The following is a 21379-nucleotide window of genomic DNA, read 5'->3' on the forward strand; positions in this document are numbered from 1 at the left end:
ATCAGTTTCAACAGACTTATAGGTATCAGCACATCTAAATATTACTGCATATATTTACAAACGATGGCCTAAATTGTCTTTAAATGTCGCCAATATGTGTGAATGAGTTTGTGGAGTTTTAGGCAGGACAAACAGACCATAAGCTGAAGTCTTTGTTTATCCTCATTTCTTAGTTTTTTAATTCTAAGGACTGAAGTTTGTTTCTTAGTTCATCCTTAAACTGAAACTTTAAGTCTGAACTTTATATATTAGTATCTGTATATGCAGTAATACGGATTACTTAAGTGTTTTTACTGTATATGGCAGTTTCATGTGTGCAGAACTTGGACTCCAGGACAAATTTTCCTAAGAGGACAATAAAGTGTATTGTATCTTATCATAAAATGAATTTTTAAGTATCGGCATACTGGATATATATATATAAAAAAAAAAAATCCAATATTGTGCATCCCTACATTTCGGAATTCTGCTAACTGTAACTGTATCAAGACTAGTGACGGTAACTGTATTGGCTATAAATACAAATGCAAAATCACTATCAGGCCAGTAGACAAATAAATCCAGTGATCAGCTACCCTGAACCCCTCACATCTCCCCAAAAGAATAAACTGTTGCATCATGAAACACAGTGCAAGACGACAGTTTTAGTCAACCAAAGCAGGAAATTTGTCAGCAATAAGTCCCTTTCTACCAACATGCAAATGTTTTCATGTCAAATGCACAGATGCTTCGATTAAACATTGGCTGATTATCGGCCCTGTTTAGAAACATCAGCCATCTGCCAAATAATGTGGAATGCACCTTTATCAGTAACCAACGCCTTTGTGTTGTGTCCAATAAATGTTATATAGGGATCTGCTGAATCAAATAAAAGTCTTTTACTGGGCTGAAGATGTGACCTGTTGGGTAAACTCTGATCTGTTTTCATGGTTAAATGTGAGAGAGCCTGCTGGCATGGAAGAAGTTTTACACCAGTAGAAGTGGTGAAATATTCAAATACTCAGTATCAGAATTGGTTAGATAGACAGCGTTTGGGAAAGAGCAGAGCCTTTGAAAAAAAAAAAAAAATAACTCGGAGGGTGACTGGATGAACGTTCTGTCTGTCACATCTTTTCAGGCCAATCAGAGCAACAAAACACGTGACCTTGCCGCTACCCAGCTGCGCGCCTACGCCCCTACTGGAGGAGTAAACTCAATAAAGAACTGCATAACTCTACGAACCATGGCGACTGTGGATATGTCAGTACACAACTTTTGTCGATTAGTACACGACTTGTTTATTAGCAGCATCCACGCTAATCTCTTCCGCCATTATTGCACCGGCCTCTTGTTGTTGCTTGCTTACGCCACGACCCCCACCATGCCCAAAAGTACTGCCCCTCGCTGATTGGTTCTGTCACTTTCTAACCAGGCCCAAACGGTTCAGACATGAGCTTTGCAAGATGAGAAACATTCGCCAGTGAGAAAACATGGAACCGGGCGTATCCATCTGCTTTGCAAGGTTACAAAGAAACTATATTGGTAGACAATTAAGCAGGTTTAATTGATTAGATCGCTGAAATGTAAACCAAATTTAAGTCAGATATTTAAGAAATCTTCATCATACCTCGCTCCATACGAGCATGGTTCCAAACACGACTTGTAGGCCATCAAAGAAGTTGTCTCCTATGATGATGACAGTGGCTCCACCAGTGGTCCATCCCTCGCTGGGGCTGATAGCCTTGATGCACGGGGTGGCTGCTTATCCAAGACAAAGAGAAGAGCAAATTCAGCACCCAAGCTTTAACATCCGAGCCTATGTCTCTCTTTTTTGTTCCCACAAAGACACATCACTGCATCACCCCCTATGTTCAACCCTGCATGTCTCTCTCTCTCACAAAGACATATCATGGAAATTACCCCCTGGAAAAAAAATGATGGATTTGTCCTTTAAGGCATGAGAATCAAAATCATTTATCAGCGCGCCGGAGTGGTGTAGTTAAGCAGACCCTTCAAATGGTCCACTTCACAAAGGCTAAACGCCGGGCTTGCCAGGAAAATGATTTGATGGAGCAAATTATGTGTCAGGGCAAATGTAGCTATCAGAATTGATTAAGCATGCAGCCGGCATGTACAGTAAAATTTCAAAGTTGAACACATCTTAAATGAGTCAAGAATAGAGGCTGTTAAAGTGGAAATGACAAGCGAAAGCTTTGCTGCTTCATGTTATTTCATTACCTTTGTTCTGCATATGCAGTACAGTGCAGTCACACTGAGTGTAGTATCAGGTTTCATAACGCCAAATGCACTTATGAATTATTCAGATTGTGTTTTTTTCTGGCTTTTTGTGATCGATTCAATCCATTTCATATTGTTTATTACAATGCTTTTCATCTGGCATGACTTCTGCGACGTCGCTCTGCCATTCATCAACAGTCTGGGTTGTTATTATAATCTAATTTGAGTGATCTGGTGCCTCACATCTACTGTCATTTGATGCATTACCTTAATATGGTTTTCAGCACAACACCATGTTTACAACAGAAATAGCATGACAGCTAGCCATAAAGTAGCAATATCAAATTTAATCTATTTCCATCAATATCTTTTAATACACTATGAATCCTGCATGTTTTTCCTACTCCTCCAAATGTGAGCAACTATTTCAGCAAGTTCCCTTTTTCCTCTACAAGCTGCACCTCTATTATCCTTTCCATCCAGTAAGTAAATCACAGGCAGCCATTGTTGTATGGATCACCTCCGACAAGACATCTCCCTTTGTTTGCTTTGCTGTTGGGTCTGTTCAGGTCATGTTTGCTCTCTCTCGCTGCCCATAAAGTGCACACACACACACAGCGGTACTACAGGGAATCTGACTTTAACAGGCGCTGTTGACTTCATGCTAATCACCTCGTACAGATTTTCATTTGTGAGGCCTGGAGGAGTGACATTTGCTTTCCTTAATTGCGAAGCGGAGCGTCTGAAAGAGGACCAACCCTCCATGGGCATGCTGGGCCCCCTCTAAGGGCCTGACCTTCATCAGTGCGGACGATTACAGCAAATAATTCACCCTTCAAAATTACTGTAAACAAATTGACTTTGGGGATGAGAGAGAGGAGGAGGGGGGAGAAGAAGGAGGAGGAGGAGGCAAGAAGAGGGCCCTGATGGTGACGGCGACTGTTGGGGGGCAGCTGCAGCCTGAAACCTACAACAGGCATACACAAACACACATCTCGGAAATCCCAGCGCCCCCCTCCCACGCGCAGAAGGACCCATGGAGAGGCAGTGACTGAGGCCCTAAGCCGTCCACCCTTCTGCCTAAAAAAATTTGCATATGTCTCAATGCGCAGACAGAGAGGGGAGCATGTGCTGAATGGGGACCGTGGCGAAGTGGATTACACAGTCAGCGCAGGCGATCTGATGACAGACACGCACAATGCCCCCCTCAGCAGATGATCGGCATCATGAGGAGTGGACGGATGAGGATGCAAAGAGACACTCTGAGTGTTGCATCACTAAGTCTTTGCAAACTTTGGCCTACAGCAGAGAGAATTCCACTTGAATTCATATGTTACAGCTTGTATTTTTTCGTGCTGATTTTTTTTAGGGCATTTAGTTTGTGTGTTTGAGTTTACTTCAAGATCCACTTTGCTGTGAAATGACCCCCAGACAGCCAATCTGTGATCCATCCTAATCTTTCTTCCTCTCTGCTAAGGGTTAGCCGCAGATGACGTCAAAACTGATCCGAGATCTGAGCAGAGGAGGTCCCGGCTCTAGTATTGTGACACTCAAACAGGTCTGATGTGGCCCCGAGAAGCCGTCCTTTGTTCTGCCTGCTGAAATGTGTTGTAATTGTGCTGTGGGATGTCCAGATGGTCGGTTGATAGTGCAGCTGATGGGATTATACCTTTTACCTCTCCCTGGGCCATCTGTTCCCTTTGACTCTCCCTCTCTCTCTTTCGCTTTCTCTCTCTCTCCTCTGCCTCTCGCTTACTCTTAACCTCTCTCTCCTTCTCTTTCTCCTTCTCTCCTTTTTCCTCCCTTTTCTTCCTCTTAGGCCCAGCAGTCTGGATTCACTTGTCTTTATTGCATAAACCCTAACAGCATTACAGCCACTTGGCATGCAAATGAGGCAGGCGCTGCAGGCTCTGTGCTGAGTCTCCTATATTGTCTGGGGCTCTATAATGGTGGAACTGAGCTGTGGAACGTGCATGTGTGAGTGTTGGTTCTCTGCTGTTTGCGTGTGTGTCTGCATGTGTGGGGGGTGATGCTGCTGTGTGAAAGACTGGGCTATTTGTGAGCATGTTTATGCACCTTTGAGCCTGAATCTATACATGTTTGAGTGACAGGCAGCCACAAAGCACGTTCGTGTCTGAATGCATAATATGCTTGTTGTGTGACAGTACACACAAAGTGAACAAAAATGTCACATGGTGAGACTCAGTCTGTCATCTATGGGCTATCCCAGGGTTGCGCCAATAGGGGGCAGCACCTCTTGATCAATGTGAAGCAGACGGGTGCTAACACAGAGAGGATGCCTCTCTGTTTCAGTCACATATCTGAGGCTTCTCGCCCGCTGGACCCCAAAAGAAGAAGAATGTGTTGCTAATTTAAAGCATGCTGTCTGTCCGCTTCCTAGTTGTCAGAGTACGATGGAGGACATGGCTTGAATTACATTTTATGACCTGCTTTTCCTTTTTCTTTACGTGTCACATCTCTGTTTGTTAAAGGTGACTCAAACAAAGCGAGCGATCGCTGTTGATGCATGTTAAATTAGTTTGTTATGGAGCTGAGCCTGCGAGAGAGAAGGAGAGAGGGAAGGATGGAGGGAGGGGGAGGAAAAAATAACTTGTCTGCAAGCTTACGCGGTTAAGCAGAGACAAGGTGTATTAAAGTTATTAGACAAAGACATGTTCAACTGGGCGATTGACAATAGCTTCTTTTTCTTGCTTTACGGGGCGTCACTCTGCTGCTTTGAAGAGTGTGGTGAAGAGAGGAAGAAAAGGATGGGCTGGGGCAACCTGTAAAGAACACAAGCACACACAACACAGAGGGTCCCAAGGGAGCTAGGGAACATGGAGGCGAGGGCTCAACCTCTTTAATTGCTCCCCTCATTAAGAAACTGGTTGCTAGGCGATCCACACCTATCGTGTCATAAACGTGAAACACACAAACAGAACGTCAGCGAACATAATGACTTTGGTGCTCCGGGCAGGACTTTAATTATTTGATTTTGTTCTCCAGTAGAGGAGTCATTAATAAAGACAAAAACAAATAGATTAGCTTTTTCCCCCACTAGGACTGGAGAGCACAGAGATATATTAATTGTCTAGTCTTTTTTTTATTAGTCGTTGTTGTATTAAACATTACATTTGCTTTTGGTGATAGAACCATTAATGCCCATTAATGTGTAGAGAAGCTTGTTTTAGTCAGTGGTGTATATAAACTGTTTGCCCAGCCATAATTGGCTCTTGAAATCTGAAGATAAGCAATTTGCACAATTGGCCCGAGTCAGTTCTGTTCTTTTTTTTTCCAACAATCTTTCAGCTGTGTGCTCCCATCTGCAAGCGGAGGCCACGAGGGTCAGGAGGTTATGTTTAGTGCATTTTACTTTTTGAAATTTCCCATGGATTGGTGGTCCTTCTTTTCTCTCTTTTTTGGCTGAGCAGGCAATCAGTCTATCATATGGAATCAGTTGGAAGAAAAACAGTAAGTTCTGTTTTTCTCATAGGCCGCCCCCACTCTTCCCTCCCCCACTCCCTCCTTTCTCTCTCTTTCCCCCTGTTTCAGCTCTCACACAGCTAAATCTGCAGAACCCAATGACAGGAAATTGACCTCACAGCCAAATTCTTAAGCAATTTGATCATGTTACATTGGCTTTTAGGACAAATGTAGGTGCATTAAGCGACTGGAAGTAGTATAACATTTAAAAAATCATGGCTTAGAGTGTAAATCATCCTGCTGGAGTCCTCACTGATGCATACTATTTCCAGTCAAAGCAACAACAGGTATGAGCGAGGCGAGAAGCAACTAAAAAAGTCAAAAATGGAAGTGGTGATGGACTAAAAGAAGCTACAAGCAACAAGGTGGTTGATTTGTAAAAAAATGGGAGGAAAAAAATGGGAACTAAGGAGAGGAAAAAAAAAGAGCGTAGCAAATTATAAGATGTAAAAATGTGCCTACCATTCTCCAGATAAGGAGGCGTACCTTCTGAAGGGTCGAGTCTGCGAGCCCTTCGCCCATGCTTGGAATTGTTGTGTACGAACATGTTGTCAGAGACAGCCAAGACATGGCCGTCCACATTGACGGTCGTCGATACGACAACCTGTGAGAGGAGTAAAGAGGAAATAAGTCACAAAAAGAAAGATATTGTCAGTGTTTTGGGGTTGTTTTGTGTACGATTGATTTCTATTGTCAGCCCTCCTGCTGCTGTTCTGTTTGGATATATCACATTACTCGGCGTCTCTGCCATTTTGTTTTTGCTTTTTAGCATCTTGTGTACAGCTAATTGACTTTTCAATCACTAAAATACCATTTCCGCCGACTGTCATCATAGCCCCATGCTCAGAATTATTGATCAGCTTGTCCATCTCTCTTTGAGGGTGGAAGGCCTCCCCTTTTAAAATATTACTGGAGTCATTAGCAGCTGAACTGTGCACCATCCCATCACTCAGCAAACATTTTACCAGGATCAGATTCCAGGCCACACTCCATATTTCATAATGCTTATTTTTGTTGTTGTTTTTTCGGTGACCACATCTCCAAACAGTGAGCCGCGTGTGAATGGGCCAGAGTGTTTCTGAGCCGGAAACAGAGAGCCCCTCTCAGGTTTGCTTCGCCGGTGAGTGACCTCGGTGTAGCAGTGGAATTTAGGGGGGCGCTTTTTTTTTTCTTCTTTGGTTGGTTTGGGAAGGGTGGGGGGGTGCAGAGAGAGAGAGAGGAGAGAGAGAGAGAGAGAGGGGGGAGTGAAAGAGCTCCATTCTTGTGAGCAGGTTCAGAGCTGGGCCAAGCTGAGGATGATGGATTGGGCCCTCTCTGGCCTCCAGCTGGTTTTTTGGGGTAATAAGTGGAGTGGAAGGCATGCAGAATACACAACTTTGGCCAGAGAAACACCTATACTGCAGCATCTGGGAAATCTATTTAGGGGGAAAATGCATGCTAACTGTGGGACTTCAGACAAGCAACGATCAGGCGCAATAAAACAACCCAAATCTTGTTGTTTTTGTGCATAGATTTTTCAGAGTTCTTGCATTTCTTTTGACACACAGGAGTGAGAGGTGAAAAGCCCTGAGTGGCTGTCATGCATCAGTCCACATTCACCCTGAGGGAAGATTTGAGGAGGCAGGGGAGGTCTGATGGTGGTGACATCAGGAGGGGACACCCTGTCTTGTCTGTTTCATGTCTGGGCTCCCCTCCTGCAGAATGCTTGCTGGCGTATGTGCTTGTGTGCTTATCACAAAGCAGGTCTGTCAGCGCCCTCCTGCAGTTTTGTCACCATCCTGATGGGACAAATCACGCTAAACTCTCACTCTCTCACCTTGACCTAGTAGGCTTCTTGTCGTGAAAACGGTTAGGTAGGATGGATGGATGGTTGGATAAATGGATCAGCAAGAAGAGAGGGATGGGGGTCGATAATTTCAAGGCTGACATATTAGAAGCAAAGGGGTTAAAGAGGTAGTAAAAAAGTGCTCAACGGTCATGTCCTTTTAGTGTAAATCGCAGCGTTTTGTCAGCCTGCAATAATGATGGTTTTCAGATGGCTTAAGATGGTTTTCACTGGCTAAACAGAGCTGCATATGTGTGAGTTTAAGTGTATGCATATGTGGGTAAGAACAGGAGAGGGATGTGGAGAAAGCAAATATATGCACTCCTAGCATTTATAGGCATGCATCCAAGTGCGTGTGAGCGTGCATGCATGCGCATATGTGTGCATAAGAAAGTATGCGTTTCCGCTGCCAGACAGATCCTGAGTTAACACTGTTGTTACATGTGGTTGGATCGTCCTCCCCTCTGCGCTGAGGCTCAGAAAGCTGTCAGGAACACAATTGATGGCACTCTTAAATCCTCTATCCTTATTTGTGTCAGATGGTATTCCCTAATAAATATTCTGTCCAGAGCGCGCAGGACACAAAATCCCTTCCTCGTTTTTTTTTTTTGCCTCCTTCAGTGCCAATAATAGATTCGTATGTGACTTAGTGGGGTGTAGCTAACACCTGTGTGTGTGTCTGCAAAAAGAGAGAGACAGAGTGAGAGACAGAAATAGACAGAGCATATGTGTAAAATAGATTTTTCAGTCACCTGGAATCTGCGCATGTCTCGTGGATTCCCTGCATTCTTCAGACAGTTCTGATTGCACTTGAGAAAGAACTTTAGGAAGAATCTGAAAGAGAGGACAAAGCAGAGAAAAAAAATTGGTAAGATTATCAAACTCTTCAGATTTACGACATGAGTCGGAAACAAACGTGATGCTGCGATCTCTTTGTTGTATTTATCACCCTTTCAAAATCAGGAGCATCAGTCTCTTTGTCGTCTCTTCGGCTCACCTGAGTTCACAGGTCTTTCCCAACACCCATCTGCCACTAACATACAGGAAGTCACTTGATATTCCACCCACCTCTTTAATCCCAGGACACCCCCTGTGCAATTAAAGTTCTCCTGTTCAATAGGGAAGCAAATGAGGCCCACCTGTGACCAGGTCTTGTTTGAAGAGCATCAGGGATAAAGGACCTAACAAGGTGAGAGCGCGCCACAAAACTTATAGTCCTGTCAGGCAATTAGGCGGACACTCCTGGGACTGCCGTATGCCACACACACACACACACACACACACACCCACACACACACAGGAGCATAACGCATACGCACACCCATGCACTTGTGGGTGGGTGAGGCAATTATGCCACAAATTACAACCTGGCTAATCGTCTCTGAACAAATGTCACGTCTGAGTGAGATCTGGGCTTGGTTAGTTTGTGAGATGCTTTTCTTTCTTGTTTTCTCTTTATTGATAAAGCCTACCCAAACACCATAGCACATAAAATAGTCAAAAAGAGAGAGAAAAACTGTCTCAGATGTAGGCTGTTGTGTTAAATTCTCACACAACCACACAGGATAAACAATGAAATTGACTTGTTGTTTTTGCAAATTCTCCCCACAGAATCATGACTGATTGCGCCTTTGCTTTCTCCGATTCATTATAAATACCGCGCTGTGATATTTATTTTTCATCACATTGCACTAGTATTACTATATGCAACACTGTGGCTTCTATTGTAATACTACCTCTGCTCACAGAATAGCAGTGGCTCATCGGATTACCATAGATTGCACCATAGATTGCACGGCCTTTTCATTCAGCTAAATACAGTGGCTTGTGTGGCCTGCGAGGACGCTTTCACAACACTTAAGACTTCTCGCTCGCTCACCCAGTGGGATCCCGGCCAGGCCATAAATCAGAGTCTGAAATGACCCTTCTAACCCTGGCCACATTAACACATGCACTGGTCATTTAGAAGCGTTCTTCGATAGACTCCTGTACCTTGTGCTCCGCTGAGGGCCCAGGAGGGAGAGGAGAGGTGAGAAAATATTTTCACTCCACATCCAAGGAGCTTTGGCTCGGACATCAATAAAAGACGTTTTAACCCATGCCAGAATGCTGATTGCCTGTCGGTGTGTGGCGAGGCCATAAAAAACCTGACTTGTCATTAGTGCATTTCGCTTGATTGTGTTCGCTGTGTTTTCGGGTTGCATCTGTTGGCTGATCATCAAAATGACCATTATGTACTCTAATTCCCTGACCCTGTTTTTATTTCCCCAAAGAGTCATAATGTAGAGCAGCAGACATCTGCGGAAAGCAGACCTGAAATACGACTTTTATTTGTCTGTCGCCTCTCATACAGATTGGGTAAAGCTGGTGTGTGTGTTTGCAATGCGTGCTCACACTTCTGCACACATATGTGTGCATGAGCGTGCGCGTGCATCCCCCGTTGGTAGACAATTTATGTTGGAGCGAGAGATAGAATACATTTCCTAGGCAATGTGTTGACTTCATAAAAGAAAGACATTACTTTCAGAGTTAGTCTTGTCTCTTTTCTTGGATACTTTAATGCTTTTACGTACTGTTTCTACTCCGGCGAAAGTTAAGAAACAATAAACACAAGAAAATGGAGTGCCCACGCTATCATAAAGAAGCTCCTTTATGTTTACTGTTATGAAGGCAATTAAGCACAATTTCTCTGCTAAAAAGATAAGCTTAATTTTCATAGTCCACAGCAGAAGCCGTGCTATAGCATCCATTACATTTGAGTTGGTTAAGATTCTCCATGAGCGCAGCGCAAATTGGTCCTTGGTGAAAAGGAGAGCAATTAAGACAAGGCCCCTCTCTCTCTCTTTTACTTCTTAAATATCTACAGAAGTTTGTGCTGGTGTTTTGGCACGCACGGAGACAAAAGGAGCTTGTTTAATTGTTTTTTAATGGGATATCAAGTCGTCGCTGCCATTAGATGTTGGCAATGGAGGGCAAAGGGGGATAGAGAGAAAGAATGAACTGCAATTAGGTTTGATTAAAGCTATCCTTCTCAATAATCAGCTGTTCTGACAGGACAGGGGGACCCTGGTGGCCGCTGAGATGGAGGAAGGTGTTGAGTGATATTAAGGCCAATGAAGGGGATATTAACATGGCTAATTAAAGCTCTTCCAAAGCCGGGAGAGGAGGCTCTCAGTGGACCGCACTGGATGAAATAATCGGCCGAGGCAGCTATCAGTTGGAGGAGGGAGAGAGAAAGGGAGTGCATGTGGGAAGGGGTGGGGTGGAGTCCATCTGAGGGAAGAAGGGGGGGAGCAGAGGGAGGGATAGTGGGAGGCGTAAAGGAAAACTATGAAGTGTGAAGAAAGACAAAGAGGAAGACATCGACAGGCATATAGAGAAAGACTTCCAGGGCGGCTATGGAAGCTCATTTTGACATCAACCCTCTCTCTCTCCTCCTGCCCAAAGTCTGCCAGTATAACTAAGACCTGACATCGGCTTTTATCTCCAACAGCCAGTCATACAGGTCCACAAATCAACGTTAAAACAATCCCGCTCATGCCTCGGTCTGAGGCAATTAATACGACTCTCCTGTAGTACCTCCATGCTCGCCCACTGCCGAAGCTACTAATCATGCCATAATGATTTCTCTCCCTCTGGTCAAAGGGGAAATAGATTGTCTCTTTAGTAATGCAGCAGGCTCGGCGCCTTCCACTCCCTGGCTTCACAGACCCGGTAATTGAGGAGAAAAAGGCCGACTTTGGCACTTTGACTGATTTGAGGGCTGCTAGACCCTCTTATCTTTACTCTGATCATTTTAGGCTGACACTCAAAGGAAGACCCAGCGCCCTAATTCTAGCTCACCCTCTCCCATCATCAAACAGTGAGGGGAATAGGGAGAGAAAAAAACGAGAGAGAAGAGAGAGGGGAAAAAAACAAACAGGCGAGGTGAGGAAGGCCTTCTCTCATTTAAATGGCCAACTTAATTGCAGGGTTGATGTCACTCATGCATAAATGTCCATCCCTTTGATTTGAGTGAAGAGGGCAAATAAGGATAATGCTGTATTATTAAGACGGCTGCATCCAAGGCCGAGGATGGTACTCATTCATTTTTTTTAATCCATTCATTTTCAGATAAGTATTATTTTTTAATGACTTGGGAAAATTTTTAATTCATCCTCAGCTATTTAATATTATTTCACCCACTGCTCTCTTTAAGCTCCAGTGAGGAACTTTCAGTCCATGTCAAATTTGGTGACCTCCCCGGACAAAGTGCTACCTCTTTTCTATTTGCAATTTTACATGAGTAATCAGAGTTTTTAAAGCTCCTATGAGGGTTTTAAATAAGCAATGAAAAAGCCTGAAATTAATACTGATGTGTTTTTATGACCCACAAAAGCAAACAAGATCATCAGCAACAAGATTGACTATTTCTGCTTGGTTATTTTTTAATGTCTTTATCTGATGTGTGCGGTAGGCTTCAGACCAACTGATTAACATTTTTTTTTTTTTTTTAACATTTCCCATTGATAAGATTTTTGAATAGAGACTTAAAGAAAGCCAGGAATCTTAACTTCGTCCACAGGGGGCACCAAAGTCAACACAAATGAAAAGTTTCTTAAAGGAAACTTCACCAAAACTTCTAAATGGGCTCTCTTATGGTCAAATCATAACACACACTGTTAACCGTAACTTTAAAAATGTGAATGAATTATTTCTGCAAATAACCAATCTGTCTGACATCCTGCATAGGGATGGGTATCGCTTGGGTTTTTTCTTTTACTGGTGCTAAAGTGATACTTTTTTATACAGTGCTGGTGCCTAAGAGTGCCTGAATTGATACTTTTGAGAGGAAAAACATGGGTTGAAAGTCAATGGGAGAATAAACGCTGTCTAAATGATTCACAATAAGATGCCAGATGAATATAGGATAAGAAAAGGATACAGGTGTAACTTAAGACATAAATCACACAAATTCCAATTCTTGCCTTTCATTTGGGATGGCAGGGTATCAAATGAAGCATCGGTATCTGTGTTGTAATTTGGTCCAGGTAGGTATGGGATGTGTCGGTACCAGATTTCAATACTCATCTCTAACCCTGCAGCAGCATTAAAGCATTAAAAATAACCAAATGAAACTAACAGATCTTGTCAACAACTGTCTAGTTTGCTTTTATAGGTCATATCATTAATTTTAGTCTGTTTTATAACCAGCTTGAAAAAAAGAAAACCTTCTTAAAGGAGCTTTAAAGCTCCTGTTAGAATCTTTTGGTTTTTGGCGCCCCCTTTGAATACAGTGGTATCTATTCCCCAGGGGTGAAAAGTAACTCGTGCCTGTTTGAATAGTTGTAAAAATCAGTAATTGTCATTCACTACACTGAACTTCATTACATTTGCGACCCCAGAACCCCACGAAAAAACATAGAATGTTTTTAAATGTTTTTAAATTCCATTATAGTTCACCCATTTTTAAGAAATCTATGTTTAAACCAGCTCAGTTCAAAATAATGGCATCATCACTTGGTGAGATTTATGCTGAAATCAAAGTTTAAAAAAAATAAGTGTAAGTCTGAAAATGACTGTTCTTGACTGTGCACGGCTGTGTTCACCTACGCCTCAACCACCATTACAGACAATGGGGGTCCCCAGTCTGGAAACCTTATTTTGGGGGCTGCAGGCTGAAAAGTTTGGGAACCCCTGGTACAGATAATGGATGGATGGATAGATATTTTACTGAGTAAAATTACAAACCAAAGACAAAAAATGAGGTCCAAACTTTCCATCAACAGCATAAACCTGGCACTTAGAAAGAGAATGATTTTTATGGATCTGTAACATCAAAGTGTTCCTTCAATGACAGAACCTGGTTGGAGATTCGTGATTAACTTACTACTCAGTAATGCAACTACTTAGCAGACAGAATTTGAGTAAACTTTGAATCAGGGGTGTCCAAACCATGGCCTGGGGGCCAAATGCGGCCCAGTGTCCAGTTTTGACTGGCCAGCAGCAAATTCTGGAAATAACATGAAATACGGAACATTAAGCTTGTGCTTGACTTTGTTTTACCATGTAGTTTCAGCACAAGGCAGTGCTACCATTCTAACTCTGTAAACACACATTTTGACAAGAGGCATTTTTAAATGTATTTCTGTGACTAAATTGAGACAACACCGTAAATGGTAAACATAGTGGCAACCAAAATAAAAGAAAAATCTACATTTAAAATGCCCTAATGGATTATGACAGCAAACAGCAGTACCAGTTACATTCAGGGGTGGAGCCAGGGGTCCCGGAAATCTGACTGGCCTTTCCAAAATCCTTAAAATGATAGTCAATTTGCCTAGTCAGCCAAGCCACTTAAGATTTGTTTTATTAACATTAGTATTCTCAAGATGAGGTACATGAAAGTGGCTCTTTATTTCTGTATGTGTGTCTCAGTAAAAAAAATTTTGGACACCCTTGCTTTAGATGATATGCTTTTACAAGGGCTGTCAGCATTAATGCCTGATTGGCAATTGATTAAGACCCACGATCACTGCATTACTTTTTTTAATTAGCCATGTTTTTTTTTTTTTGTCCCTCTCAGTACACCGGGGTTTATCCACGGCAGCATCTCCCAGTAGCCACAGCGGTTTAAAACAAATCCACCACTACTCCGAAGGGTCTTATTTCACTTAAATAAAAACACTCAGACAGCTCAGTTAACCATCAGATCATCTGTACCTTTTGTTTACATATGTTACTGTCCTTTTTTGTTTTAATCCATAACAAACTCCTTTTTTCATGGTTAAGTTCATACCATAATCTCTGATTTACTCAATGTTCCTTATTTTCTTTAAAAATAAAAGAAGGTTTGTATCCAAAGATGGAGTTATTTACCCTAAATTTAAAATGAAACCAGTTTTAATGCTAAATAGTAGAATTTTAAAATAGGGCTATTAATCATGATTAACTACAGAAATCCTGGGATTAATTATGATAAAAAATAATTATCGTTTGACAGCCCTGCGTTTCACCTACACTTAAGAAGATTTACAGACCAGTAATTTTACTTTACTGGAGTATTTTTTTTTCAATCAAAGTTTCACACTTTCACTTGGGTGCCATATTCTTGTGCTCTTTCCACTCATGCTCTTCTCTGTTTACTTCTTTACACATGTAAGTAGTGTTTAATTTTTTCACAAAAATATCCTCCTGCTGTCTTTTAACATTCAAATAAATAACTTATCAACATTTTTGCTTAGTAAAGACTTTAAAAAAAAGGATCTCTTTCTTCAGGGTTTTGTGAGTCATGCCACTTGACCTGTGCTACCCTGCAACAGTAGTTGCAGGCATTAAGAATAAGAATAATGAATCTTGTATGCTGATGATCTGGTTTGCTTTAGCAGCTCATAAGAGAGACATCAGTTTTAATCTCATTCTGTTTCATAGCCAGCAGTAAATTCAACACAGCAGCTTTAAATCATGAAAATAAAAGCATGTTATTTCCTTCAATAGTACACCTTGTTCTTATTGTGCAAAAGAGCCTCCCTGTATTTGTTACACAATACACTGACAGATGGCCACAGTATCTGTAAGAGTCAGGTATTGACAACTCTAAGCTCCTGATTGGTGCCCCAGCACTAATGACTAGCATGCAGTGTCCACAGCCGGCAGCCATGACAGTGAGGTCATCCGTTGCAGGGCGGTGAGTATCGATCACTGCCCAGCTCCAGCCCATCAGGCCCCAGCTGCCTCCCAGACTCAATGGGCCCCTGTTACAGGAGCCCTGTAAGAAACGGCTCCCAACACCAGACTACAATCTGCTGACACCAGATCTCTACGCTGAGATAGTAGTACACGGGTCAATAGCGTATCGGATTTCCAAAACGCCGGGGTCTTAATGTCAAGCCTCCTGCCTTCCCTACCTACTGCTCCAGTTATTAGGCACTCCACTGAACTGCATTCAGATCCCTGTTGTGACAAGGCGGAGCAGGTAAAACGAGAAATAGAGACGCTTATAGATCTTAATCTTACCCCAACACTTATTTATGCAACTGAGTGGTCTTGGACATATATATGTATGCTGTAAGTCCCTGGGAGGCTGAGCTGTGCTGGCCGTTTTCTGTCCTATCCTGGTTGGCCGCTGTCTTCTCTCGTCAAGCTGAGCTGTTTTTCTCGCCTTAGCTGAAGTAAACCACAGCACATTAACAATATTTGCTCTACCCCTGTACAAGCGCCGAGGGACCGGACCCACAGATCCTATCACTTCTTTATCAGGGAACAAGTGCCTCACTATACAACCTTATTGGGTTTGGGAGATTAACCCCTTCCACTCTTCGGCTTCGGCCCATCTCCTCCGAGAGCAGCAAGGCAGATGTCACTGTGATTATTATTGTTCACGTCCCAGAGAATTTATTGGGTATTTCCAAGGCCTGTTTCTATATTTTTTTGTTTTCATTTCTTTATTTTCCCAGACACTTCATTTTGTTGTTTCATATTTCATATTTTTGTGTCTGTATGTGTGTTGTGTGGGTGTCACAAATAATTTATGTGCTTCCGCATGCACCCTAACATGTAGCCGTGTTCCCTCCATTCATCCCTCTTTACCCACTCCTCCTCCATCCTCCCCCCTTTCACTCTAATGGGCAGAGTGGCATTGACATTATTTCACTTGAGGATCCCTCACTCTGTCAATCCCTCTTCATTTACTCCATGGCTACAGGACTCATTATGGTATCTCTTCCTCCTGTTCACCTCCTCTCTCTCTTTCTCTCTCTCTCTCTCTCAGGACACTGTTAGTTTCTTACTTAAGAGAATCGCTCGTCTTCACAAATGGTTTCACGTCAAACCCACTCCTTGCAGGGGCCCCCACTGATTCCCTTCAGGCTTTGGCACAGGTTTACTGTAACAGATTAGACGAAGACTCGGAGCTCCTGCTAACTATCCATCACTTGCTAACAGTGGACTAAGGCTGTGTGCTTTATGCAGCTTTTAGCTCCAACCCGCCACATACTGCATGTTTAGCCCCGAGCTTTCTCTCAGCCTCTCCCATCCTTGCACATCAAGATACCGCTGAGGCTGTGTACTGTTGCACGCTGTTCTTTGTTTTACTCTGAATTCGCCTTTTTCTCTACCAGGACTTTGAACACAATATAATAAGACGTGAGACATAAATAATTCTGCATTGTTTTGTCTTGCATGGCTCCATTGTAAAAACAAATCAAACGCTAGTTGCTGCCATAGAGCCGACATCATCTGGGATTCAGAAATATTATTGAATCACCATAAAAACCCTGTGATGATGATTACTCATAATGACTTTGACAGCCACAAGGTTGCCGACTTTTCAAGAAATAACCATCAACAATCCAGGAGTATTTACTCAGCACGCCAGCTGGATGGCACAGAGGTATCTCCAGGTTATTTTTGCACAGGAGAAATGTGAAGTTTTGATTACTGGTCAGCGTCGGAGCTTGGGGCCTTGAGGAAATACCAGTCAGCACCTCCCTGCTCCAGTGAGATGGAAGATAAGCATATGTTGGAGGAGCTGGCCGAGGTGAATAGTAGTATTTAGGGTGTTGGATGAGGGTTCCTGGTCTACAATGAGAGCCATAGAGCGGCGTCTCTCTCCTCTAGAGTGATCAGACCCGAGCAGAGAAACGCAGCTGTACAGGCAAGGCCGGCAGGGGGGCTTTGACCATTTACCGACAGCCATGCTGGATCCTGCAGGGCCAGTGGGAGCTTATTTGCATGTCCAGTGCTACATATAGGTCGGTGATTCGGTGGATCTGCTATCTGTCCATGCATGCGCAAGCATATGCGAGTGTATTCCTACATCATATTATTACTAATGTATAATACATACATCCAAAGTGGCTGTCAGGACTGGTCAGTCATCATAAAACATGAGGCAGCCACTTTGACATCGCAGCCACATTAACGCGTCCTCAGAAGAGAAAAAAACACCCACTGTGGACTGTCATGTAGGCAGGGGGGATAGAGACAGAAAGACAGAGAGCGGGTCGGTGCTTAAAGCTAACAGGTAACCTTTCTGTGCACCTAGGACAAAGGCAGGGGGAAAAAGAAAATGTCAAATTAAGAGAGGCCAGGCAGAGAGACGTGGCTGCCATATTTGTGTGAAAGCCCAGTGCTGTTGGCAGCAGAGATGGCTGCTTTCTGATTCATCTGGGGCCGTATGGCAAAGCTTTGTCAGTCTGTGCGAGGTATAAATAATTCAGGGTGAGAGATGGCAATTACAGGGCCCTGCACAACCAAAATGAATATTTTATAAGGACTAAAACTGCCCTGGAATGAATCACACACATGGAGTCACACACACATGCACACACTTGCACGCACATACATGCACACAGGCAGGAGTGAATGTGCACAAACGTAAGCACAACCCAACACACATGCACTCACAAAGGTATGAACCTAAGCATGGCAGCTGTATTGTTGACAATATAGCTATTATGTTATATAAAGCACTGCATTGTGGGTTAATGGTTTCTAATCTGCTTGCACGTGTGATTTTTAGCTGTATTTGTTTAAGAGTGAGCAAGCATGTTAGAGTTACTCTTATTTTTGTGTTGAAAAGTCAAACAAATGTTTCAATTTGAGATTTAAGTTAGCCCATTTAAAAACATTAGCAGGGATGAATATAAAAGCAAAAAAGTGCTGTCAATACATGGTACAGATCTACACAAAAAACAGTCTCCAGAGACTCGCAGCCTTTACTTTTGACCCTGTAAATATGGTCTTTGTGAGTGAGCAGGAGGGAAAAGAGGGGGGGCAAAATGCTAATGGGAAAAGATTAAACCCAAAAGCCGCCTGGAGCATTTACCTCTAAAGGGTTTTGTCTGTCGGGTTTCCTGCAAAACTCTTTCTTTATAATTCTGAGACAAAAAATAACATTGTTCCCTAGTCCTGAGGAGCGCAGTGGCTTGGTTGAATGGGCATTGTGTGGGCCTAGCTAATGATACCTTAGCTTTTGTGAGAGGGAGGCCAGGTAGGTCTGTGACATCAGCGCCACACAAGTGCTCCTCTGTCCGGATGTTTAGGAAAGGATTTCGTCCATGGTGGGAAAAGGGTATAGAGAATAAACAGGTCCTGTTTTTGTACCAGCATCTAGAACCCCTCTGCCAAAGAAAAGGCCACTAAGGGAGAAAAAAAAGCACAACATTTTTACTTTTATCTTGATAAGTGGGTATAAAATATCTGCCCACATTTCTGGAAGATTTGCTCCAGCAGAGAATGATGTAATTCCAGGACTGTCTTTTCCCCCCTCTTTTTATTTTCAGCGGGAGTGTGGGCGTTTTATTTGTCAGTCCAAAGGGAAGATGGCAACCCTCTGAGGGAGGAGAGACCCCAAGCATGAAGACACACATCGCATGTGTTGGAAAAAGTGACAGCACGGCAAATGCTAAGAGAAAGCTGCTTCCTTACCGAACCACACACTGTTAGCGATACAGCTAGCTGTTGTGAAGGCAGCTGACAAAACCCGTAGCGTGGCATGTCTCGCCCCGTTTGTGAGTTTTCAAAGAATGTGATTTGCAAATAACATGAGTCTCTGGGCATAGACTGGGCATGTAAGTACGGTGAACAAAGCCCCCCTGCTCTGCGGAGGGAAACCCTGACTTGTCAGCTCAGTTCTTTGTCAGGAACCTGACAGATAAATAGACAGTGTTTTGCCTCTCACTCCTCCTGCCTTATGTACACAGAGGCGTGTGTCTGCTTCCTCATACAGGTTGACTTGCTTTAGGGGAGGAATTTGTTAAAAGATACCCCACCGCTTCTCAGGGCAATGACTGAAAATATTGTGGGCCACTTCAGAGCGCCTCAAACAACAAACAATGGGGGTTGATGTGTAACCAGATAAAGCACAGATCGAATAGCTGGGTCTAAGCACCACTACAGGGCTTATTTTTCATGCAAATTACTACTAATGAGCTTCCTGAAATCTGACTAATTATATCAAAGTGATTTCTTTAATTAGTTTGTAATAATTCCTCGTATAAACAGCATAGTAAACAGATTACGCTATATAAAAATATCAATTTGTCACACTTTATATGAGATGATGCACAGTTGACGCTAATCTTGCCAGTGCAAACATTTATTAAAGATTAAATGTGTGCTTACAGAGTATTTATTTACATTAAAGAAGCATATCTTTTCCTGATGTGTCATGTTTTCTTCACATTGATCTTAAAAATGCAGCAGGAATGCAAGAAAGCCCACATTACAATTAAAACACAGATACAAATATGGACAATTTAGATCGATTTAACAAACGTGCATGCCTTTGACAGCAGAGGGCGCTTTTTCTTTTTGGTATCTCTTATTAGACTTTTCTCACAAATATAACTTTTGAACCTTGATATTAATAGGAGTTTCTTATATTTACTGAGATATTAAGGGGGAATGGGTATTCTTGCACTTTTATTGTGAGTAAATTTTAAAATAATCACGCACTTTATTACTGATTTTCATCACATTTCTTTAAAAAATGTTTCGAAATCATAAAAATTCTGATAAAACTGTATTGAGATCCCAATATTTGGGTCAGTTAGGTCAGAGATGGGCAACTTTGGTTATTGACAGGGCTGCATAATTGTTAAAAACTGTGAAATAATCTCAATTTATCAATTAAAATTACTTTAATTTAACAAAGGAACAAAAACATAGCTTGCATCATGCAAATGTAAATAGTAATGCTTAACTTAATCAGTGTTACACAGAATTTAAGCCAGTATAAAGCATTTTTATCACACAATAAACATAAAAGATCATGATTATTTCAGTACTTTTATGCTTGTATATCTAGTTTTTATACAAATGCATTTAATGATGCATGTAGAAGTTTTTTTTTCTGACGTTTTAAGCCATTTTATCTCTTATTTTACAAACATATACTAGTAATCAAAGGTAATTGCAGAACTGTGTCTATTTTTCATGTTTTCACAGCAGATTGTCTCATGTTTTCATCATTTTTACTCTATCTGACACTAACTTGAGGGCCTCATTGAGTGAGGGGGAGGGCCGCAGGTGGCCCACTGGGCTGCCAGTTGCCCATCACTGAGTCAGGCACAACCATTGCAGTAGCTAGTATGTTTTTTTTTTTTTTTCCAGATTTAGAGGACAGAGAAGCATGGGGGTAAAAGGGACAGAAACAATATGAAGTGACTTTCAAACTTTTAACAAGATAAAGAGTGAGCTAAGAATTGATTTTGATCGTATTTCTTCATTAAAAAATGCAAAATCTAAAAAAAAAAAATAAAAATAAAAAGATTCTGTGAACCAAGTATTTTGAAATGTATTGGTTCAAAAGCTGAGTATCATTAAATCTACTATAAATAGAATATTTTGTGAATGTTTAGAAGAGAGGAGTCTCCAAAGGAATGAATATCAAACATTATTGATTGATTTGAACATTTTTAACTTAACAGAGACTTAGGAACCGACTTCACTCTTATTTCTTCATAAAAATAACAAACTAGTAAAATAAATACTGATTAAATCACACGTCTCCAATGTGCAATGTTTGTGATTATGAAGGGGCTTTTTTTTTTACACATTTTTTACTCTTCTTCTCTCCTAAAAATGACAAAATGCTTAAAAATATGATTTATCCCTGATATATCGACTGTTTGTCATAGTAAGTGACTTAACTTTAAACTAAAGAGAATGTAAGAGAATCATGAATAATGTCAGCATTAGGGATGCACAATATTGAATTTTTGCTAATTTCCAATGTGCCAATATTTACAATTTCAGCAGATATGGATATTCAAATATGTATTAAACTTCAGTCCTTTGAGCACACTTTTATGTATGAGGACAAACAAAGAACCAACCTTTAGTCCTTTAAACACACTTTAAAGTTTAAAG

At 41.9% G+C, this 21379-nt stretch overlaps 1 protein-coding gene across 9 annotated transcripts in view; it reads right to left on the reverse strand.

The window, feature by feature from the left end:
* The window catches only part of LOC121511453 (transcription factor COE3), an 83001-nt gene that overhangs the window by 25040 nt on the left and 36582 nt on the right, over positions 1-21379 (reverse strand). For 3 of the 9 annotated variants that reach the window (XM_041790154.1, XM_041790150.1, XM_041790145.1), the window contains exons 7-9: positions 8278-8359; positions 6163-6304; positions 1607-1740 (exon numbers count right to left, since the gene is read on the reverse strand). In XM_041790154.1, coding sequence (XP_041646088.1) covers positions 1607-1740; positions 6163-6304; positions 8278-8359 — 358 coding nt within the window. The remainder of the gene's footprint in view (positions 1-1606; positions 1741-6162; positions 6305-8277; positions 8360-21379) is intronic. The other 6 variants (XM_041790153.1, XM_041790148.1, XM_041790152.1 and 3 more) reach the window with 3 other exon arrangements.

This window comes from Cheilinus undulatus, linkage group 6 (assembly GCF_018320785.1).
Source record: "Cheilinus undulatus linkage group 6, ASM1832078v1, whole genome shotgun sequence".
Classification (NCBI taxonomy): domain Eukaryota; kingdom Metazoa; phylum Chordata; class Actinopteri; order Labriformes; family Labridae; genus Cheilinus; species Cheilinus undulatus.